Source organism: Alligator mississippiensis, chromosome 1 (genome assembly GCF_030867095.1).
Source record: "Alligator mississippiensis isolate rAllMis1 chromosome 1, rAllMis1, whole genome shotgun sequence".
Taxonomy (NCBI): Eukaryota; Metazoa; Chordata; order Crocodylia; family Alligatoridae; genus Alligator; species Alligator mississippiensis.
This window is the reverse complement of record NC_081824.1, coordinates 296,731,432-296,756,170: the sequence shown is the minus strand read 5'-3', so window position 1 is coordinate 296,756,170 and position 24,739 is coordinate 296,731,432. Positions and strand designations below refer to the sequence as shown.

The following is a 24,739-nucleotide window of genomic DNA, read 5'->3' as shown; positions in this document are numbered from 1 at the left end:
GGGCAATACATCACCTATGTGCTACAAAAGGCCTATTTTAAGGGTTTAAATGGAACATTAATAGGTGCCTAAGCGCTGTGACAGGGTTCTTGGTTGTAGCTGTGTTGGTCTTAGGACATAAGCATGCAAGGTTCTTTGGGTAGATATGATATTGGGATATCCCAATGCCTGAAGAAGGGACTTTGTGCCTGAAAGTTTTCAAAGAACTCTTTTCAGCTATGCAATTGGTCCAATAAAAGATATCACATCTACACAAAGAACGTTGCCTGGCCTGCCTAAGCCTTGTGAGGAGCTTTTGCATGGGGATTCATCTCACTCTTGAAGATGTAGAATACATTAAGGATGAGAATGGGAGGCAGCTTTCAGTGTATATCCAATGAGAAAATCTTGCAACCAGATAGGGGAAAAAAAAAACCCTTCTGTCTTGGCCTTTAGAGTATGTTGCTGGTGAAAGATATGAAATATCTAAGGCTTAGTTCAGCTGGATGTTTCTGCAACTTTGTGTTTGATTCCACAGCAGGCCCAAGACAGAAGTAACAGCTAAACCTGCAATGAAAAGGCAATCCAAAACCCAAAAAACTACCATCATGGACAACAGTGGGGGCAAAAGTATGCAAAGTGTCAGTGTCTTGTCTTCAGGTCAGTCTGTGCATACTCCCTCAGAACAGCTGGAAAACAGGGCAGTAACTTAAAAACCTAACTAAGAAGGAAGAAATTATTTCCTTCCCTATACATGTGACCATAATATGCACCAAGATTACCATTATGGGTCTGCAAGCAGTCCCCCTCAGTGTAGCTGTGTCTGATGACCACTGAATAACAGTAGTATAGACAGCGTGTTTCTATCCACAAAGTAGTGCTCTGAAGTCAGTAACCTGTAGCACAGAGGTCTCAAAACTGTCTGTCCCTGCAGGCCAGATGAGTGCTTCAGGATTGGTCCACTGGCCAGATGAATGGTATGGGACAGGCCTTGTGGGCCTGATTAGGCCTTCAGATTCCCTTTCCCCCTGCTTTCTGGTCTGGGACCCAGCAAGAAGAGGTCTGGCACTTTGGGCACTTAGCTGCCCCACTGAAACAAGCTGCAGCACTGGGCAGCATGGGGCTCTCACCAGGGCGCTTGGCTACAGCCACAGGATGCTACTTTCCCCCTCCCCTTTCAGCCTCACATCAATGACCCAGCTCTACAGGATGGATCCAGTCCACAGGCTGTATGTTTAACACCCATGCTATGGCAGGATGTGAATAATGTTTTGCTGTTATATAAATTGTAGTAGTCCAATGGTTTCTTCCAGAATTGTTTACACTACTGGTTCTCACTTCTGCTCATGTGTGTTCACATATGTGAGCATTGTGATAGCGGCAGAAAGAACAATGGTAGCATTCTGCAGTTTATATCTGTGCCTCAAACTCTGGTATCTGCCCCCTGCAAGCACCTATACACATAGCTGACAGGTGGTGCACAAGTCATATCTATTGTTGCATACTGCAGTGCTACTAGTGTGCTAATCTGCTCCCTGATGTTTTCTACCAATAATTTTTCTCTTGGGTTTTTCCCTTATGATTGAGATTGGAATTGACTGAACCAGGACTAGAAGATACTGATCTTTACAAAGACAGGAAAGATCAGAGCAACTAGTTCCTCCTTTCCATGGTTGTGGCAAAGGTCCCCAAAGCTTATCCACTGGTAGGTCAAAAGAGAAGCAGTGGCCAATGGAATGTCACTAAGGTTAGAGCTAAGATTTGTTCTTGGAGGTGAAAAGATACATCAGAAATAAGTCTGCAATTTTAGTGTAAATATTGAAGACATTCTTTTTCTGTTTTTCCTCCTGAAAAGATTGGGGCAACTCCTACCTAAACTGGTGAAAACATTGTTAAGTCTTTCTGAAAGGAAATGTGCTCACAGTGGTACAGGCATAGTTTGTACAACGTGCGAACAACAAATTATTTTACAAACACTGCAAATACTTGTAAAACTGCAATGGCAATGAGTTGTCACTCTAACATAGGCAAGGAAAAGCTGTGAACAAAACACAAGTATTGCTATTCAAGGCTTGAAACAAACCTTTCCTTCTTGTATATTTATTTCAAATGATTGCTTATGAATATGAAGACAATGAATAGTGAGACAGGTTTACCTGGGGATCAATTCTTCCCAATGTACAGAGAGCCACGCAGTGAGAAGGGTTAAATGATACATATGTTTGGATTGCATGAGCTCAGCATAGCTGTGGGCTAAAGATCTAAAGTCAAAGAGAGGAAAAGAAAGGAGAAACTTACCTCCTGTTCTTCCGATGGTGCTTCAGTATCATGAACCTCTGCATCTGCATTGTCTTCTGTATGTTCCTCATTTTCTTCAGTTACCTCCAATTTTTCAGCTTCCTGGCAAAAAAGAAACACTGCAATGTTAACATTAGGAATAGATCTGACTGGAGATGACAATTTGAAGTTTCAAAATCTGTTTTCATTCCACAGTAAACTGACAAAACAGATATTTCAAATCTTTTCATAAAAACAGAAGGTCAAGCCTAATGCTTGAGGCACTGCCTTGTGATCAGGAAAACCCAGGATCAAGAGGCTGACCACAAGCAGAGTGTCCATGTCAAACTGATACATCACCACAAAATATTTTTGCTTCACCAAATTCACATTCTAATTAAACCTATTAGGAAACACAAAAGAAGAGACAATTGCTGGACAAACTGATTGTTTATATGCTCTCTCATAAAGTCACTGTTTCAAATCATCAAATAAGCAGCATGTAGTTTCTTATTTTATTCATATGATGGACTATCTGACCTATTTATTTCTAAGTAACTGGGAACACAACTAGTACTGGTTTTTTTCATGTTAATTTGTGATGGGAGTTTAAACTGGTTAACAGTAACTGTCCAACAGACAGAACAGTAACTTCAAAACCTAACCAAGAAGGTTACTAACAAACTGGTTTGACAGACATGTGGCTGAGATGGTCTAGCCAGGGATGATCCCTGCCTTAATCAGGGGCTGGACTAGATTACCTTGTGATGGCCCTTCTATCCCTACTTTCCTATGACCCTACCAACAATACAAGATCATATTTGACCATGCACAATATCATGCAAGAACTATAAGACCTTGACTGGAATAATAGAAATGGGATGAAATTTAACAGTACAAAGTATAAGGTCATGCAATGAAGGATTAATTACAGGAATTTCTACTATAAGATGGGTATTCATCAGTTAGAAATAATAAAGGAGGAGAAAAACCTGAATGTATTAGTTAATCACAGGATGACTATGAGCAACTGGTGTAATGCAGCTGCAAAAAAGGGCAAATGTGATCCTAACATGCTTCATGTACACATGGGGAAATATTAATGGCATCATACAAGGCACCAGTAAGACCTCTTCTGGGATTTTATATACGATTCTCAAGAAAGAAGAACTCAAACTGGAACAAAGGAATCCTTGAATGATCTGGAAAATGGAGAACCTACCATACAAGATCCTGAATTGTTTAGCCTAGCAAAATGAAGGCTGAGAGGAGATGTGATAGCTCCTTATTAACAGGTAACAGGAGATGGGGGTTAACACCAAGGACAGAGGAGAACTATTTAAACTAAAGTTGTTAGAACAAGAACAAGTTGATATAAACTAGTGGTGTTCAACCTCTGGCCCATAGGCCAAATCCAGCCTAAGGGGCCTGTTATCCAGCCTGTAGGGCGTTCCACAGAAATTTGGCAGCAGGTAGGAATGTTAATTGCCATGAACTGGCACGTGCAGCCAGGCCAGTGTATAGGGTCAGGCTGTGGCTTGGATTCAGTATATGGGGCTGGGTCAGCATGCCAGATTGCACCAGTGGACCGGCCCCACGCACAGACCCCAGGCTTGATCCAGCCTACACGCTGGCCTGTGCCACTCATCTGGGGTTGGAAGGTTGAGCACAATGTATGAACTGACCATAATTACATTTAAGCTAGAAATCAGACTTCAAAACATCAAAGCAGTGAGATACTGGAACAGCTTTCTAACAGAAGAAATGATGGCAAGAAACCTAATTAGCTTTAAAATACAGCTTCCCAATTTATTAAGCAGATTATAGTATATGGTTTCCCACAATAGCAGGGGGCTAGATTAGGCCCCACACATCCTTCTAGTCCTATGTCCTACAAACAATGAGTAGAGCAGTGCATTTTCTCCAGGACAAACAGAGCCTTTTTCTGATGCTCTTTAGATTTCTCTGCTTGTTCAATTTGCTTTTCAAATAACTTTATCTCAATTTTTGTTCTGAGGCAAAATTCAACAGGACTTCTCTGATACTTAAAGTTATGCATGTGCTTAAATGCTTTGCTTGAAAGGGACTGGGGAGGTGGGGTGCAATAGGATATACTGGATAATAGGAATGGTTTGAAGTAAATTCTGAAGGGGAAAAATGAACAAAACACTTGGCATTACTTCCACGGTTTTCTGCTCCTCTCCTGAAACTTCTCCATTGGGAAGATCTGAAATCTCCTCATCAATTTTCACCTCCTGAATGGAAGAAAATGAACATTATGTACAATATACAAAAACCTTAATGCATGTATACGACTGGAATATATAAATGGAGCATGTAGGGTTAAAACAAGTTTCAAGCTGCCTACCAGCATCGCATGTTAGGCCAAGTGATCTGGTTCATCTTTACACTGTAATTAAAAAGGACAGTTCAAGAGCTATTTCTTGAATTAGTTTGCCCTTTACACTTTTGGCTTTTGGCTGTGCAAACCAGCAAAGCAATTCCAGGATAAAAATGATGCTCTTACTTTAAAAGAAAAATAAAAGATCTTGAAATTATCTTAACCAACACTGCAATGCTGTGCATTTATCATTATTTTATTATTTTATTTATTCAATCTATTTTATTTATTAGATTTATATTCCCAACAAAGTCTAAAGGCAGCTTACAGTAAGAGAACAAACAAAGTAAGTTATAAGACAACAGACAAGAACAAATTATAAAAGCAAACACAGTATGAAAATAAAACAGAGTGCACATAAGCAATGATCTAACCTAACCTCATTTGCTGCAAATTGGCCCAGACAGCATTTCTGGGTTATGTTCAGTTTTGGGCTCTAGTGGGCCTCAGGATAGGAGGGAGGTCCAGAGCAGAGGAGTGACTGCTGAGAATGACCTCCCACAAATTTTCACTAAGCAACTTGGCACATTTATGGTACTTGCAGGAGCTGGCTCTCAGCTGACATAAGGGATCATGATGGGGCATAAAGGAGAAGGTAGTCCCTTAGGTGTGTAGGACCCAGACCTTTTAGGTCCTTATAAGTCAAAAGTAGCACCATGGACTGCACCCAGAAAGCTATTATGCTTATGAGCAACCATATACGTGCCTGATGCCTGCTCCAACACATGCTAATTAACACGCCTCCCAAGGGCCACTCTAATTAAAGGGTGCCCTGCACCCCAGAATACATGTAAAGATACTCTATGTGACTGGCAAATTCTCCTTACAGATGCCTTATTTTTAGTCAGTCTTAAAAAGGCTTTTTTTGTTAACTTTTTTAGTTTGCATCTTTATATTACTTTTAAAGATCTTAATTCTCTGTAGCTCTCACAAATACCCATTCAAAACTATCCCTGGCTAAAATAAAAGTTAAATGGACTCAGGACACAATATTTTACCAGGCACAACATTTCTACTGATGCTACTGACAACTGATAATTCAAAAACCTACTAATGACTTGTCATCATTACCATTACAGAGCAACACAAATAAATGTAGGTTACTTTAAAATTTAATTTAATTTTGATACCATTTATGAAAACTGATTAATTTATTAATATATTTTATGAAAAGGGAGTTACACTATTCCCTGTGGCTGCATAGGGCATAATTAGGAGCAATGGTCTCAAAATGAAGCAAGAGAAAATTAAGTTGGAAGAACATTCTCTCTATAAGTAAGGTTGGAGGGTAGGAAGAACTTCCTCATTATGAGGGTGGTTAAACATTGGAATAGGCTAGTGAGAGAAGCCATGGAATATCCATCCTTGGACATTTTTAAGAGCAGGAAAGACAAATACTTGATTGGGAGGGTTTAATCAGGGATGCCCTTGACTTGAACAGGAGTTTAGACAAGATGACGTCCTGAGGTCCCTTCCGGCTCTACTTTTCTATGATTCTATAATTTCTTCTTTCAGTAAAAAGCAGTTATCAGTAAATTATATAGCTAGTTTAAGAGCACATATCCTCTCTTTTTCAGTCTTCTATTCAGAGATACCTTAATAGGAGAATTCTCCATTTGCCAAAGTACACATGGGACAAAAACCCAAAATCAACAGGCAGCAAAATCAAGGATTTAGGACTGAGTAACAGCCCTACACCAGTTTCTTATCTGGTGTAAATCAGCTCTACTGAGTTAGACGAGCAATGGCAGAAAGAACCTGTCTAACCTGGAGTGGTCTGCTTTCTGGATTTCCATGGGAATGAAGCTGTACTCTGCTAAATAAACACTGACAGTGAAAAAATGCATTCTCTCTCTACAAAAAAGAAATAACTCACTGTTGGTGTTCAAACCTTGCTTGCTACTTAGAAGCCAGGATGTTCGAGTACATTGCTTGCTCTCTTAAGTAACAGACATCTCACTGAAAGAATGCTTCTCCTGTTACAGTCTAGAAAAAGGGCAAAGAATCCATTTCTCTACACTTCTGAATGCACAGAGACATTGTTTATAATTTGTCTCAAAATAAGGACTCTCATCCATATTCTCTTTCCCCCTTTGGAGAGCAGGTTGCTTCTATTAAAATAATGATTGCTGTGGTTCAGTAAAAATAAAAATGTGTCATGAATGAATATGCTAGGGTGAATGAATGAATATGCTAGGGTCACAGCATATGCCAGATGCCCTCAAGTAATTTATACTTAGGACAAGTTAACATACCCATTAGGCATTTTATAGAGACTGTTTTTGATTGCTGATTTCTTTTTCTTTACATTATCTCAACTAGTAATTTCTAAAGAAATTGCTCAGCAAAACATTGTTTGTTGTGAAATGGTAATGTTCATGTAGTGTATTTCTGTGCATTAACAGACACTGAAAAAAGATGGCTGGGAACAGCCTCAAATTAGGGGAAAATGTTTAGGAATTAGGAAGGCATCTGCCCTGTCTTATCTCTCTACCTAGGTAACACCAGAGACCAGTGATTCTCAGCAGCATCCTGGACACCTTGAGATCCTTTCAAGGGTGCCACGCTGTGCTACACAATGTTAGCACTGTTAAGCATGCAAACATGATGCACAAGATAAACCCAGAGATTTCAAATAGGAACCCATAGTGTCAAAATCATTAAAACCTGTTGTGGGCTTTCTGAGTTCTTAGCAGCAGAAGAATTGCTCTGTTATTTTTCTGTAGTCAAAAAATGAGTGAAAACTAAGAGCTGGCATTTTTCAAGGTGAGCCTTGAGTCTAACGAAGTGCCTTGAGTCTAAAAAGGTTAGAGTCAGGGTCATAGACTGAAGTATATGAACCCAAATCACCAGATTTACTAAATGTATTGATCACAGTTCAGATGCATAAATCTAAGCTACTGAATTTATACAAGACGCCTGACCCAAAGTCCATTGAAATCAAAGGAAAATTGGTTATTGACTTGAATGATCTTGGCATCATGCCTAAAGCATAACCATCCACTACATTCAGGCCTGAAATCAAGTGGGTTTTTTTTGTTCATTCATTTGTTTGTTTGGTTGGTTGAAAGGATTACAACAGAACTAGTTTAAGATCTCCTTTTAACCCACATAAGGGAGGAGGCATTGCACAGTAACAGAATAAAGAGAATAACAACCATTGTACCTGCCTTCTCTCCAGAGGAGTATAAAACTGTATTACTCATCCCTGTTAAATGATACTGTGGGAAATATAACAATGAGGTATGGGAGTCAGGGAACCAGAAATATATAAACAGGCTGAACAGTCCTGAGATAATCAACCTATTTTCTGATTTCCCTGCAATGCTGTCATGTGGCCATACAACCCACTGAAAAGAGTAATTAAAAAATTAGCTTTTATTTTTAAAAAAACAAACAATAAAGTGTTTGTTCCAATTCTACAAAGACCTACTCAGATGCTTAATGTTAAGCATCAGTGTTTCCACTGAATTCAGTTGAAGTACTAAAATGGCAAATATGCTTAAGTGGTTTTTTAATTGGAATTTAGCAGCAATTTAAAAACAATAACCAATTAATTATTTGTGTTACAGTTATCATCTATAGGAACCTGAATAATAAGCAGGGATCCTGCTGGGTGAAACACCATACAAACACAAAACAAAGCTATTCCTGCACCTAACAGCTGGCAATTTAACTACATAATGAAAACAAAAGAGGGATGCAACAGACAGCCAGGACACCTCAGGCAATGCTGGTCAGTATAAGGAGCAGTGAGCATGGCACGTGAGGTTCATACTAATCATCATAAAGCCTTAGTAGTGAAATAAAAATGTATTGTAAAGGAGAGGCAGATAAGGTTCTTTGGGTAAATGTGATATCTTTTATTAGACCAAGTTGTTGGGAAAAAAGTTCTTGGCAAGCTTTCAGGCACAATCACCCTTCTTCAGGCATAGGAAGTCTCTGCTGTTCTGAGACTCCAAGGAATGAAAAAAGGGGAATTAATTGTAAGGGAGATGCACAACAGCAGACTTAGTCTTTATGAAGTTTCCGTGTCATAGTTAAAATAAACAAACTTTGTGTATTAGTAATGGTTTAATAGGATTAGGCAATCACTGGGAGATACTGTTATTAAACTGCTAGCATATCTTCCAGATGTGACACATTACTTTCACCTGATGGTTGATTCAGCCTTACTGGGAAATGGAGTTGTCATAACACTGGCTGGTGGCATGAACTTAGAGAGAAGCTGGAGCAGCACAACGAGGTCGCTTGTATGGCAAACTAGAGCTAGGCTGGCATCCTGTGAACAGGCTGGAAATGCCTCTGCCATAAAGGCTAAGATTACCTCTATGTCCTGGTTTCTCTCAACATCAGAAACAGATTTTCTAATGAATGAGAAGTAAAGATAGTTCCAGTATTTACATGTTTTCAAAAATACTCTAGGGGTATAGACAAACAAAATGCTTACACTCATGTAAACAGCTTTAAACTGGTGTAACTATGTCCAAGCCATTATGTCGAAGTCAGAGGTAAAATTATATTGATGTATTATACATCAGTCTAGGTAATACACAGAGTTGGATAACTGTGTATCACCTAGACTGATGTATAATACACCGATATAATTTTACCTCTGACTTATCCAGCTTTCTGATCTGAAATGTAATCTCCTTGAAAGAGTAGTTTAATCAATGGGAACTGTTCTTGCTTGCTACAAATAGTACCAAAAGTTATTAATCTGGCAAAATATATAAAGCATATTGTTTTTAATAAAGTTGTCCTGGACTCAAAATTGTAATTGCTTCTGCTGAAGGATAGGACTGCATAAATGCTTTAAAATATTACTTGGATCCAGACAAACCAACTAGCAGAGCAATGCATGAAGGAGCAGATGATATATGAAGTGAAAGGACAGAAAAAAATGCAATTTTTAAAATCCTATTGATTATCCCCCTTATAATAAGTAGCACATGTAACTCCTATAATCCCTAAAGGACTTTGCAAACATTACCCAAATTAATTTTCAAATGAATCTTGAGTGGTAGGCAAGCAAGTATTACTATCCCTATTGTACAGGTGAGAAAGCTGGAGAAAAAATGTAAAGCACTTGCTTCAGGCCAGAGAGTGACTGGTCACAGATACAATAATTTGTAATAATGTCTTCTTCTTGAATACCACTTTTCATCTGTAAATCTCAAACCACAATACAAAGGCAATAAATATCATGTTCCCCATTTTTCTAGATAGTGGGAAAGGCACTCAAACAAGTGCTTTACCCAGTCACCTAAGAAGGCCAGCACAAATTAGAACCCAGGTCTCAATTTCCTGTCCTGTATTTTAACCACTAACCACAGCCAAAAATTGCAAGAGCTTAGCACTGCCACTCTGACTTACACACTCCCTTGAGGCGTGACTCTTCTCAGTCATGATAAAGGCAGCAAAATTTGATTATGATCAAATCTGACCTAAAGATAGAGTCCTAAAACCCTTAGATGAACATGGGACAAACCAACACAACTTCTGTAAAGGAAAAATAGGAAAAAAACATGCCTCTGTCGCTTGAAACATGTGAGCGCATCAATAATATATAGCAGATGGAGAAGGACAGGTAGAGATGCAATTTATTTATACTTTCCAAAAGGCCGTATGGAGGTCTTTCCTCATATGACCTTTTCTAGATTTTATGCTGTCACAACGGAGTTCTCATGCAAAGTATTATCCAAAGCTTAGCATAAAGATGCAACTCCCCCATCACTTAATGTAACCTGTGGATTTAATTAGGTGTATGTGTATTGTCTCAAAGTTGACCATGGCAAAAAGGTTTATTATTATTTATTTAAAGGAGTGAAGGATACATTTTAACAAATCCATGGTAAAAGAAGAAAAATTAGAATATTTTCAATAGCAAAACCTGCCTCTTTTTTCTTTAAAAAGACTTTCCTGCAACCCTGTGTCAACTGATATCTTATAGCAGCACTTGTCACTGGTCATTATTTTATAGGCTGAGTCAATTCTTTCCTTAATCTTTTGCTAAATAAAAATAAATTGGACACAAGTGCCCTAGCAACGGACACAAGTTCATACCTTTGTGCCTGGAGGGGGAGCAAGACCCAGGAATGAATAAATAATGTTTTCTTCTTTGGCAGAGAAGAAGGATTCAAAGTCCTAAAAAAGGAATGAACAAGCAACAATAAATTGGAAAAGCATATGCAAAAAAGATTAGATAACAGCATTAGAGAGTAAACACAAAATCCTTATTTAGTATGATCAAAATTACTTCTCACAGCAGTAAGGCTTTGTACAATCTGAGCTGCAGAAAGAAGTATTTAGATCAGTGATTCTCAACCAGGATGCCGTAGCACCCCTGGTTGCCATAAGACCCTTTCAAGGGTGCCATGAGGGTGCCACACAATGTTAGAATTGTTAGGGGTGCAAACATGATTCACATGATAAATGCAGAGATATCAAATTTGAAACCATACTGTTATAAATATTCTGTCCTGTTGTGATCTTCCTGAGTTCTTTACAACAGAAGAATTGATCTATTATTTTTCTATAGTAAACAAAATGAGTGAAAACTAAAAAAGGCATTTTCTAAGAGGTGTCTTGCGTCAATCCAGGGTTGCCTCAAGACTATCAAAGGGTGCCTCAAGTCTATAAGGCTAGGGACAGAAGTTACACATAAGCCAGTTTAAGTGATCAGAAGTCGGTTTAAACCTGTAACAGAACACAAGCTCAGTGCACGTAAACCCATTTCAAAATGGCCAAAACTAGTTTAAGATAAACCTAGTTGAATGTAGTATCAGACTTAACTGACTTAGGTCAACCCAATTTATGCAACTTCTGTCCCAGGCAGGCCCCTTACTAATTCAAGTTTAATCACAGTATCCCAGGATGCTTTGCAGCTCTGGGCTAGACTGGGCTGTCTCCTCTAGAGAGCAGGGTTGGCTCCACCCCTCTGCTTCCTAGCCGGAGCAGTGATGGCTGGCTGACAAGAGGTTGGGGGTGAGAAACTCGGCTGGGGACTGCAGCCTGGTCTGCCGGGGGGGCAGGGAGGAGGAGAAGCCCCTGGCAGACTTTTCCTCACTGGAGCAGAGGAGGCAGGGGCATGAGGAGAGGTGCAGGGGGGACAACAGCCAGAGAGGGATTGCCCCTCCCCCCCCCCGGCAAACCCCGGCTGGGGTTTGGGGTCTGGGAGAGGCTTTAATTCCCCCTTTCCTGGCTCAGCATGAGGTGTTGGCAAAGACCTGACACAATCATCACATATATGTGCTGAAGGTGGAGCTAAGGGAACAGGAGAGGGACTGCTTGGGCTGGTGTGACCAAAGAAGGCAGAGAACTAAATTAACACTATAAAATGGCAGAAGACCAGCAGATTCTGCCCCTCCCTCCTCTGGCAGAGACTAAGGCAAGCAGTTGACAAAGGGAAGGAGAGGGGGCATAATTGCCCTTAGCTCCCCCAGGTCATGGGGAATCGGGACTGAAGGGACTGTTCTCTACCACCTGTAAGCACAGGGCCAAGAACCGGACTGAACTACATTTACATTACACAACAAAACCTGTAAAAGGTGGGAGATTGGACAACCTAAGCAGAGACAAAAGACACTGAATACATGAGAGTCCTGCCAAAGGTGCTATACATGACAAGCACAGTAATGTCAAGGCACCCAAGGGGGTGCAAGTGCATCTATAAAATCCCAAGTAGAGATGAGGCCTGTGGGATCGCCACTCCAAGATTTTTGGTTGTTCTTTGTCGTGTGTTTGAGGTTGCAAACTGCTGTGTTCAATACATGCTTGCTTCAGAGAAAGGATTATTCTTGTTCAAGCTTTTATGAATTTAATGCCACTGCCCTTTTCCTCACCTGCACCCTCCTCAGCCTGGCAGCCTGAAGTAGGGGAAGAGAAGGGGAGAAGAAGAGGGCTGGAGTCTCCTGTGGACCAGGGAGGGGATTTAAACTCCCATCCTCTAGGGGTGCATCCACACTTGCAAGCACGTGCGCTTGCAAGAGCTCAAACAAAAGCAGTACAAATTTGAGCCGGGGCTTTTCGCCTCTGCACACATGCCTGGACATGCACTTTGTTGTGAAGCAAATTCTGCCACGTGGGGCAAAATAACCCTGCCTGGCTCCTCCCAGATCTGCAGCCAGGGGGAGCTAGAGCCCGGGGCCAGCACCTGTGCTGTTCCTAGCAATATAAAAAGCTGCTCTGCCCTGGCCCCATCAGTACAAAAAACTGCCCTGGCAAGTAGTTCAGGGCTACTCACTTTCAGGAGCTTCCGGGGCCCAGCCAATTGGTACCTGTGGATACTACCCCTTGTGCCAGCTGGACTGCTGAACCAGCCCTGAGAGTTCCCTACACATTGTACCTACTGCAGGGGTCTGGCAGTGGGGCCTGCTGCCTGGATGTGACCTGCTGTGCACCTGCCAGACCTGGATGGGGACTGCACAGCCATTAGAGGCATCTGCTCCTCTGGGCCAGCTGCCAGTGGGCTGTGGTTGCAGGGTTGGCCTTTGTGTGGCACTTCTGCCATGTGTGCCCCCTGCTTAACCATCTGGGCAGCTATCGCCCGGAAGATGTTCCCAGTGTGGTGGTCTGCTTTGAACTGTCAAAGCATGTCCTCCTGGCCCCAACTGGCCAGGAGGTCAGCCACCTTCAGCTGGGTCCAAGATGCCAGCTCTGAGCAGGCAGGGTCCTCCATAGTAGGAATTCTGGTGTTCCCTATTTGAAAACTGAAAAATCCCTGACAAAAAAATCCCAAAGTTACTCTGTAAAATACCCCAAAATCCATGTTCCTCCACAATTAAAACAAAAGATCACTATATATATAGAGAGAGACAGAGACAGAGATCAGTTGGGCATGTTTTATTGATTTATCTACAGTGGTAAAGTGATTTGGAAGCCTAACCAGTGTCTCTATCATCATAATAAAATGAATTCTAAATACCTATATGCTTTACTGCCCTCCACAGGGGCTACAGCCCCCCACCCCCAACAGGAGTTACAGCCCCCTCCACAGGGGCTACAGCTCATGGTTCTCTCCCCCCTCCTCCAGCCCCCCCGACCCCTTACTTAACTGCACTGGAGCCTGGGTCCACTCTGTGCTGCTGGCTCCCTGCATGGGCAGGCAGCATGCTTCAGCACCAGGGTAAGGGCCAACCACAGAGATACTCTGGCAGCCAGAGCATCTCTGTGGAGGACCCAGCCTCCGGTTGCCTCAGGGCACAGTCTGGGACCATGCCCTGCCCCACCTTTTTTCACTCTGGTTTTATTTAACCCCTGGATATCCAGAGGTCTAATTTTGCCACCGTGCTGCAGACTTGCAGCAGGGGGAACCTTTTCCTGTTCCTGCATATGCCTCTTGCAGCATCTCAAAGGGGTTTGAGATGCTGCAAGAAGCATGTGCAGGCTCATCTGGATGCGCCCTAGGGGGCTAGCCCTGGGCTGGGGCCTGGCTATGGCCTCTCCACTGGAGTAGGGAGGGGGGAAAAGCCTTGGAGTGGCTGGCAGGCTGGAAGGAATGCTCTAACAGCCCCCAGCTTCTGGCCTGAGCCACTGCAGATATGTGGCTACATTTTCTGAATCAAAAGTGAATGTCTGTTCACTTGCTTCTCAGTTTAATCTCTGCAGTTTAGACTAACATGCAAAGACTGAATCAATTCACCTTCAGGCTTTTTGACTCTCTACACTTAGTCTCTAGGTTGAAAACCATTGATTTAAATAAACATATATTTTTAGCCACTTGAGAAAATGAACAAATAGGTAAATCTCCAAAAAAATTAAACTGTGATTGTATTACACTCATACCCTAGTAAAATGAAGTAACACAATCATTTTGCCACAACCAAGCAAAGCTGAGAGTTAAATATTAAGACCAACAGCACCTTATTGTGATCTTTGTTATAGCTGCTTAAGAAGAACATTATGAATTAAAGCTGTAATAGCACAAATACAAGGGGAATTTATGGTTAGGTCAAATACCTAATGAGGGAAAGTGGGCACTGTTTGTATTAAGTAAAGGGACTCTGATTAAATAGTGTTACAGGCATATCTTTATAGAAGGCCTATGCAAGGTCATATGTCCACTCTTACTTTGAATAAAGGACAGCAGGGGAGCAAATACTGGCTAAAATGCTTTGTCTGGATGGAACTGCAAAATTAAGGGACAAAGGGGTAACATAAATTCTCTCCCCTTTACACAGTCTCCTTCATTCCACTATCTAAACACTTCAAAATCTTTAATCTAGTTATTCTTACAACACATCTATGAATCAGGAAAGTGCTGTTTTCTCTGCTTTGCAAATCAGGGGCTGAAGCACAGAGTACGTGCCATATAGTCTCAGCTAATGTAAATCTACATACCATAGCTCCACAGAAGTGATAGACACACCCTAGTTTATACCTCCTGAGGTTCTTGTCTTAGGAACTTGGCTGAGCAAACACAGCAAGTCTATACAGAACAAAGGCAGGCTCCTGACTTCCAGGCAGGTCTCTAGAGTGAACCAGGGGGTAGCCTCTCTATCTCCTAAGGTTCTGGCTCCTTTCACCTTTTTTTTATGCTCTCCCTATTCATGGCCCCACTAAGTCCTGGCACCTCCTGTTCAACCACCTCCTGGTTCTAACCAAATTCACTGTATATCAGATCAAGCGTAGTGGCTTCTTAACCTGGAAGGGGAAATGCCATGCATCTGTGTCCAAGAGGGCAGTTTTCCTGAACTGCTTTGCAGGAGAACTGTTCTTCTGGCGTGGTTGAGTACCCGCTGAGGTACAGCAGCTTTAAGCCCAGTTCATGGAAATGGGAGTCTCCTCCCTTGCTTGCTCCAAGGGCTTTATGGCTAAGGGCAAGCAAAACTTGGGGGCATCTGAACCCCAAGCCTCTGGGCTTGGGCCTGCAAGTAGGATGCCTGCCAAAGGTTTTGGAAACATCTGAAGCCCCAGGTGCGGGTGGAGGATGTTTGTGGGTAGTATGGCCACTTACGGTTCTGGACTCTTGGATTTGGAATTAGTTTTGGCTAATTTGGCCTCAGATACAAATTAAATTAAAAAAAAAAAATCAGATTAGGAAGGAGGCTCTAGCCAGAGAAAACCCAGGTGACTATGCGGCTGTTTCCTTGCCATTACCCCATGCATAGGGGCTGATGTTTATTTTGGCCAGGGGCCCTAAGATGATGGACATGTGGAAAGTTTTACATATTTCAGGTATAATCATCTTCCCGAGGAGGGCCAGGGTCCTTGGGCCCCCATGTACTCGGCACCTCTGCCTCCATGCTTGTCTCCAGGCAGAGTTTTACTAGGCAGCATCTACAGGCTCCTTCGACTCGTTTCAGAGGGAGCGAGTGCTGGCCAGTGTGCACTGCACAGTGTCTCCCCTTGGACCAGTCAATAATGACTGTTGACCCACACTCCCATAAAAATTTCCATGGTGGCACAAAGTGAAAGCAAACAGATGTCCATGCCTTCTGTTGCATCACAAAAGCTCAAATGTGTGGCCATGACAGAAAGTAGTATTAAACTGGACTGCTTTATTGTGGCCCACATCTGATTTCATGAACTTGCCTGGACTTTCCAGCCTCCCCAGAATGGTCTCCAGGAGATTTGAGGGGCAAGATTGGCCCCCTCAAGCCCTGGGAGCTCCTGTCTCACTTTCTCTGCTTACCCAGATGTGTCTGGGTGTCTGGGTAAGTGAGGAAAGTCAGGGCTTCAGAGTATATGTCTGCAAGCAGGCACCCCTTCTCCAGGGGACTTCACTATGCAGGTTTGCAAGTGTGGAGAGGGGAAACTCCCCTTGGGGGGACCCAGTGTGCATGCCTGGCACCAGCATGGAGCATGGGCAGCAAAAGCAGAGGTGGGGACCCCTGCTATGGGAGCTCCCAATGCTTGAGGGGGCCAATCCTGCTCCCCTCACTGCTTGCAGGCCCACATGGGGAAATCCCCTGAAGACGGATTTTCTCAAGTGGGCCTAGAAGTGTGGAGGGGGGAAACTTGTGTCTCCTGCTGTGCACTTGCAGATGCACGAGGAGAATCCCTTGCTGAGGGATCCTTCTCATGCACATCTGGAAGTGCAAAGGATGTGGATGTCCCCCCACCCTACAGTTTCAGGCACACACAGAGAAATCCTGCAGAAAGATTCCCCTGTGCTTGTATTTGCAAATGGTGTAGGGACCTGCTTGCAGATATTCCCACAGGGAAATCCACTTCAGAGGATTCCCCCCGCTACTCCAAAGTGGGGGTGTGCCTTCAAGGAGGGTTCTTCCTCTTTTTGCAGACATGCCCCAAATCAGGCTGTGGCAACTGGGGATGTATATAGTCATCCCTGGAGCATGATCAGCTGGGCCACAACATATCACAACATATCACAACACAGCTAATGGTGCTCCACCAAAAATGCCTGTTTCCAGCATTAGTGTGCCTAAGCCTCCTTTTCTCTGTTTACCTAAAGAACAGGCCTAAGTTTCAGGGTGGTGCCTTGCATACCTGCTTATCTGTTCTCTTAACTCAAACAATTTCTGTAGATAATGAGTACCTGACTTGTCAGAAACTTATTTGTAAAATGGAGTTAAAGGCTGTTGTTTTTACTGGACTGTGTGTCATTTCCAGAGAACAAACCTGAAAAATGACAAGAGTCAGGGTAGATAAACAGACATCACCAACTGAAGCAGATCAGCTGTGCTGGGAATCACATATCACTCAATGTCCCACCCATTGATCCTGAGGAACAACAGAAGACATGGTCCATGCTTGCAGAGGCATGCCTGGAGATTCCCTGGAGGGACATGTCTCTGTAAGTAAAGAAAGCTAGGATTCCCCACCTGCAGAGATCCACCTTGGGAATATCCGGGATGCATCTCTGTAAACGGGAAAAGCAGGGCTTTCTGGTTTTAGGCAACCCAACCCTAATATAAATGTCTGTTTGCCTTCACTTTATGCTACCATCAAAATTGTCATGCGCTACATGCAACAACTGCTCCACTGCCCTGAGATGTGAGCTGGAGCGGACAGTGTGTGTGGTGCGTAGGGCCATCCAGCATGCTCTGTGTGTTGCCTGTGGGTCACTATAAGACAGCACCAGAGCCAATAGTTCTGACCCTGGCCTGCTGTAACAAGCCTCCTAGGGCCTGTGGTCTCTAGTTCCTGGCCCCAATTTGGTTCTGTCCCTGTACTCTGGCTTTGGATTTCCTTTTTGATCCTGACCTGCTTGGGTCTGTTCTTAGACTTTGACCTGTAGATCAAGAGTTCTCAATCCCCGGGATGCGACCTGGTGCTGGGCTGTGGTGGGTCAGCTGCTGGTTCGTAGCCTGGTCGCCTGCCAAACTGGAAGTGGCCACGGACCAGCAAACCATGGCCCCCCAGAGCCAGGCAGAGAGGCTGAAGCTCTTTCTACAGGTCCTGAGGTGGGGTGGGGGTATCCTTACCTGTCTTCCAGCTGGAAATTCCAGTTGCAGTTGGCTGTGACTGCCAGGCCATGGTTTGCTGGGCCACAGACACTTCTGACCCGCGGTTTCCCTGGGCCGCAGCATAAAAACTTTGGGAACCCCTGCTATAGATTATCCCTTGGACTTAGTAACTTGGCACGTGATTCCTAGACCCTGCCCCTAGCCTGTGTTTTGGACTCTACATTTTTTTCCATACCTGGTGAATTGGATCCTGAACTCTCACCCGACCTCTGGCATCCGCTCACCCTCAGTGGCCTAAGCATTAGGCCAGAATGCCTACAACCTATCCCTAATACAGATGTCTGTTTGTCTTCCCTTTGTGCTACCATCAAAATTGTTACAGTGCACAAAGGAAACATTGGTTTGCACCCTCAGAGACGGAAAAACATGCAAGTCAAAACAGAAAAGTAAGACATTTCAAGGTTTGGAAGCCATCCTACAAGCCAAAGGGGATGGAGTCCTAACTTTTTATAACAATTTGGAAAGTGTACAATGAATGGATCTCTTATTAATGTTTAACCTTCATAAGCATATGTCTTTTTTGGTAATGCCTTGCAGTCGAGGATGATTGTCTTCCATAGTTGTCTTATCTGCCTATCCAAAGATGGCTGATGAGGCCTATCCAGGTTTGACAGACTCGCAGTTCAGACGTTTTTCTGTGTGGGTTGGGTGGCACTAGATTCTTGATTTGGTCCATGACATGCTGTTTCTGCTGCTCCCACTTTTCCAACTCCTGTTGTTGTCGTCAAGTTTCAAAATACTGAGATCCCTGCAGCAGATGCTCCCTACTTTTGGGGAGGTCCTAGGCAGTAGTCTCCCATGACTTGACATCAATATTGCATTCTTTTTAAGTTGTCCTTGAGGATGTCCCTGATGTGCTTTCTCTATCCTCCTCTGAGCGTACGCCTTGGCTGAGCTGGAAAATAAAACTTGCTTCAGGAGCCTGGAGTCAGACATCTGGATGACATGGCCGGCCCAACAAAGTTGATGCCAGATGATCATTGCCTCAATACTCATGGTGTTTGCTTGCAGGAGGACGCTAACATCGGTGCATCTATCTTCCCACTGGATTCAAAGGATCTTGTGCAGGCAGAATTGATAGTACTTCTCCAACAATTTTAGATATTTCCTGTATGTTGTCCATGTCTCAGCTCTGTACAACAAAATGGGGATCATGACTGCCTGATCAACCATGAGCTTGGCTTCAGATCTGATGTTGCAATCTTTGGACACCCATTTCTTCAGGCATCCAAAGGCTGCACTTGCCTTGAACCAGATAAGCATATGTGACACTGTACTGACTGGTAAAAAAGCAGACTTCTGCCCTAGTATATTTATGTCTTAATGCCTAGAATGTTTCACATAGACACAGACTATAATAATTGGCAGTGCATGGCTGCACCACCTGCCAGCACAGATGGGGACTTTTTATCACAAGGAAACAGTAAACTTACTGGAGCTCCCAGAAGCAATATGCCTGCTGCAGTGCTCCTGTTATTACTTGCTTTGTAGCTGGCCCAGCCATTTGTTAGCACTAACATCCAGGCTCATTCCCATGCCCTTTGGAGTAAGAGGGATAGAGCATTTGCTGCACTTCCCAGAGATCAAGGGTGGAAATTTGGCCTAGGTTTCTTGGGGTACGTACAGACATTTGGGGTGGTTAGGGGAAGGTTAGATCAAGTTAAATGACCACCTCATCTAAGGTAAGTTGGGGCTAGTGGGAGGAGGTTTGAGAGGATTGGGGGGCCAGGCAGGCTCCAGGGGGGGATCAGGGGTGGCAAGCAGGGTCTGCGGGGAGCATTGGAAGAGCTAATGAGGTCCATGAGGGGGGTTGGGGGATCAGGGGCCTATCAGGGTCTGCAGGAAGGGAGATCAGGGGAGCAAATGGAGTCCATGGGTGAGATCAAGGGAGCTATCAGGGTCTGCAGGTGGGATTAGAGACACATGGGGAGCAAGCAGGCCCATAGGGGAGATTGTGGGGATCAAGGAGACAAGTGCAACTTGCCAGCGGGGCTTAGGGAATCAGAGAAGGAGCAAGTGGGGTCTGCCAGGGAGATGGGGGGTGGGATCTGGGGAGCAAGTAAGATCCATGGGAGAGACTCGGGGGAGGGCAATCACAGTTCACCAGGAAGTCTTGAGGGATTGAGGGGCAAGCAGGTTCTGCAGGAGAGTTGGTGGGGCCTGGAAAGGTTTGGCAGGTTCAGGGGGGGCTAGCTGGGTCCTCAAGGACTTGGGAAGATGTGGGGGGGAGCGCTCTCTCCCCCTGGACCAAGGGTTGTTTTTAGCTCCCAACCCCCCTCCTCCACACACCCCAGATGAACAACCTGCCCCTCTGGAGAGCCTACCCCCCCACACATACACTCTGCCTACCCATCCTCCAATGTCAGCTTACTTCCTTGGCTCCCTGCACCAGCAAATGCTGAGTAAACCAGCAATAGGAGTGGCTTGCAGGATGGGGGATTTGGCACTCTTCACCTAATCTGGCCCCTGAAAGTGCTCTACAGCTGTGACCAAATACAAGTGCATGGCTATGGAGTACTTTAAAAGGGCCCAATCCTGTGACAATTGTTGGGCAGAAATGCGAGCCCTACTTTTCTGTGGGCAAGGAGAACTATGCGATTAACACACAGTACTCATCCAATATTAGTCAGAAGCTTTATTAAAAACAAAAATAAGAGAAGGATTCACTAAATACAAAGCAATCAATCAACTTGGGACTGCCACTATATAAGCAAGCAGTTACAAAAACTGAGCATGTTATTGTGAATCTCACCATGTCACAGTCTGTCTAGAGCTGTTAGTCAGCTCTAGACAAATTTAATTTTCCTCACAACAACAATCTGAATCCCCATTGCATGAGGGTTCAGATAAAGATGCTCCAAAACAGAGTGCCTTCAGTAACTTTTGTGCATACTGGGAACAGGGCTGGGCTGATGCAGCTCAGCCCTGCTCCCAGCACTGTCTTTGGAATGGTAGGGGGGAGAAGGATGTAGAGGGAATTCAGTCTGGGTTTTTTTTAGCCAGTGCTGGAGGCTGGGGTGGGTGGACTAGTGGATTGGTTGGGGAGTGGGGCTTTTGAAGCACTCTGCAGCCATGCACTCATGTTTTAGTCACAGCTATAGAGTGCTTTCAAGGGCCAGATCAGGCAAAATTTTTCACATCTGTTTGTGCCTTATGCTACTATGTAAGGTCAAGGCAGAATGTGGAACAACAATGTATGAGAAACTAGCACAAGGGTTACAACAGCAGTGTTATGATGTAGATGATGCATGTACATTCTGTTCATTCCTCTTTGGATAAAAAAAAACCAACGCAATATTCTACATTTATACACAAAATATTTCAAATGGATGACTAGACCCAGCATCACAACAGATGTTGCTTAAAGATAGCACCCACAGTAGACAGAAAGAAAAGCAACGTCAATACAGTGCTAAAAATTAATTATATCTTGCACAAAGACTGAGAGTTGCCACCATAGGAGATGCGTGGGGGGTCATGTGCCCTGTCTGACAGGGCCACCGCTAACACTGCCACTAGCATCTGCAGGTGCTCGCCAGTTCTGCCCCTGCCACCAATGTCACCGGCAGCATTTGTGGGTGCTCACCAGCTCCACCCCTGCTGCCGATGCCCAGACTCAGGAGGCACCAGTCACCCATTGTTGCCACTGACATTTCAGTTAACCAAGCACAACTGTAGAAAAAAATCAAGTCACAGCTTATTTCACAATAAGCAATATTCCAATCAGATTATTTGCAGTATAAAATCATACAGTTTGTCATATATTATGTATGATTCTTTGCTTCATTGTTGTAGAAATGTGAGGCTTGCTTAGCTATTTCAGAAACTAGGAACCAAAACCAAGATTTGTCATAACTGGGGACGATCCTTAAAAATAACAAGTTGGCAGTCTCTTCTGAGATCCAGCTCAAATTGTAAACAGAAAGCTATTTTTCAGTTCTATTTTAGAAGTTTTCTTTGTCAGGAGAAACAAATGAAGGAGAACAGCATAAAGTGCTCAATATTTTTTTGAAAGTGACACAGACACACCCACATACCTAGGCACCAAGAGGAGAAAAAGGTTAAGAAAGAGGTTTTTTTAAAAAGATAATTCCCAGTGTTAATGGTTTAAAATGGATGATGAAACTTATGCACCTAAAGTACAGCCATGTATAATAATGTTCCAGTGGCAATGCCAAAATATCCAAAAGAAAGCAAGATTCCAGGCACCTATAAAATAAATTTAAACTTGTCTGAGCCCTTCAAAAAGCTCTCTCACTGGGGTTGCCAACTCTGTTTGAATCTGTTCCAGGAGGTTTTATCACTTAATGAGGACATTAATGACTGATCTACTGTACTGTACTCAGAGAGGCAAATGAACATCACTATTACATTTTAAAAACCCACTGGACTACTGTATAAATTGGATTCAACATTTTATTTATTTTAATGAATGCCCTATCATTTATCTCCAAGGTGACTCTCAGCAGTCTCCTGGAGATTTATATCTAATTCCTGGACACTCCAGGGCAATCCTGGAGGGTTGGCAACCCTATTTCTCACTTTCATCTATGGCAGCAGTTCCCAAACTGTGGGTCGCAACCCCGAATTGGGTGGCAACATCAGTGGATGGTGTCACAGGAGTGGAGGGCTGTGGGTTGGGAATGAGGAGGCAAGGGCCACAAATGGGGTCATGCTGAGGAAAAGTTTAGGAAGCACTGATCTACAGGATAGATTTTTTTCACCAATGTCTTTGTAAGGAACTTCCACTTTTACGGTGAACTGCAAAACGAGACAGGGTGTAGGTTGTAGCCGTGTTGGTCTAAGGACATAGGCAGACAAGGTTCTTTGTGTGAATCTGATATCTTTTATTAGACCCACTTAAATAGTTGGAAAAAAAAATTTAAGCAAGCTTTTGGGTTTAAAAATCCTTCATCAGGCTGAGGAAGTTTCTGCAGTTGGTGTGTGCTCTTCCTGGATGGAATGAATAGTAAAGAAGCCGGAGGCTGGGCTGGTATGCATACAAGACAGGCAGTCAGTGAAGATGTAAACTGAGGAGTCTGTGGGTGAGAGACAGGCTGGGCCGGGTGGAGGAGGGGGTGAATAGTGGAGAGGTACCTGGGGAGTCAGGTGTCAGGCAGGTTATAATGTGTCATAAATCCAATGTCTATATTTAATCCATGATTTTTAGTATCCAGGAGGTTGATGAAGTGGAGTTCATAGGCTCGTCTCTGAGAAGGGTTTTGTAAGTTTCCTTTGAGGATTAGAACTGAGAGATGGAAGACAGAGTGGTTTTCTTGTGAGAAATGTGGTCCCATAGGTAACTGGGTAGTCTTGCCCTTAAAAGATTTCTAGTGTGCGTTCATTCTGGTGCGCAGTTATTGTTTGGTCTCTTATACATATTTTGCATCAGGGCATTTGGTGCATTGGATGAGATATATTACATTTCTGGAGGTGCAGCTGTAATCTTACAGTGGGCATTAATTTGAACAATCTTTCCAGGTGACCAACCAGTTACAAAAAAATTGAGTTCTGGCCACAGGTGCCTGTAGACGTGCGAGGATGCTGCTCCAATGCACTGTAATTACAGCACATTGGAACAGACTCAATTAATCTAATTAATGCTAATTAGCATGTCACAGAGCATAGAGGTGCCCTGCTCCTAGAAAGGGGAAACTGCCAGGGAAAGGGCCCTAGCAGGGAATAAGAAGCCCAGCTGTGGGTTGCCAGGGCAACCAGGAGGTCAGCTGACTGAAAGGGGCAGGTCCTGGCTCCTATATAAAGCATCGACAGGAGGCCAGAGGCAGGTCTCTGTCAGCAGCCAGAAGCTCCCTAAGCCAGGATGCAGGAAGAAGCCTGACCGCAGGTACAGCTTATGGCAGCTCAAAGATGCTTGAGCAATGTTGTTATAGCCAGGCGGCTTATGTTTAAGTTATAGCCAGGAGGCTTGAGTTTGTGTTGCTGTTTGTTACACCGGTGGTTTGGGTGAGGCTATTAGGGGTTGGAGGAGGCCTCATAGGGGACCCACAGCAGCGTGGGGGCTCCAGCGCCAGTAAGGGCACTGCGTACGGGGTGCATAGACCCCAGTCCCAGAGAGGGGCGGTTGAGAAGCCCTAGTGCGGGTGTGGTGAGCCCTGGAGAGGGGGCACTATGGAGAAGCCCTAGTGTGGGTGCGGAAGGCCCCAGAGAAGGGGGCGGCATTCTTGAGAAGGCCCAGAGTGGGCACAGAGAGGCCCAGAGAGAGGGCGGCGGTACCGAAGAGGCCCAGAGAGACCGAACAACGTCTATCCCAACTGAGAGGCTTGGGGCGTGGTATAAGGGGTGGTAGGAGCCACGCATAGCCCATAAGGCTAGGGTGCCCGGGAAGTGCCCATTGTACAGTGAGACCCACGAACAGTCCAGGAATTCACGGGGCCAGAAGTAACCGTGTCCAAGGAGATGTGAGGCAGCCTCCCTAATACATTGGAACATCAAAGACGTGGCGGGCGAGAATTAGAGGGTGCCCTTGGGCCGACTTGGCACGGAGGAAGGGGGCCTTAAGGAGATCATGGCCCTCTGGTAGGATCCCGCTGTGACATAGCACATTCCAGCAGCCTCTAAGTCTCATGTATTCAGCGTCCCTGTGCTTCAAAATGATGGTTGGGATACTTTAACTAAAGCTCAGCAAACA

The 24,739-nt window shown here is 44.0% G+C and overlaps 1 protein-coding gene across 1 annotated transcript in view; it reads right to left on the bottom strand.

The window, feature by feature from the left end:
• Window positions 1–24,739, bottom strand: part of SH3BGR (SH3 domain binding glutamate rich protein) — a 66,297-nt gene that overhangs the window by 12,785 nt on the left and 28,773 nt on the right. Inside the window, exons 3-5 of the mRNA XM_006262516.4 lie at window positions 10,724–10,804; window positions 4,437–4,511; window positions 2,278–2,379 (exon numbers count right to left, since the gene is read on the bottom strand). Of these exons, the coding sequence (XP_006262578.2) occupies window positions 2,278–2,379; window positions 4,437–4,511; window positions 10,724–10,804 (258 nt within the window). The remainder of the gene's footprint in view (window positions 1–2,277; window positions 2,380–4,436; window positions 4,512–10,723; window positions 10,805–24,739) is intronic.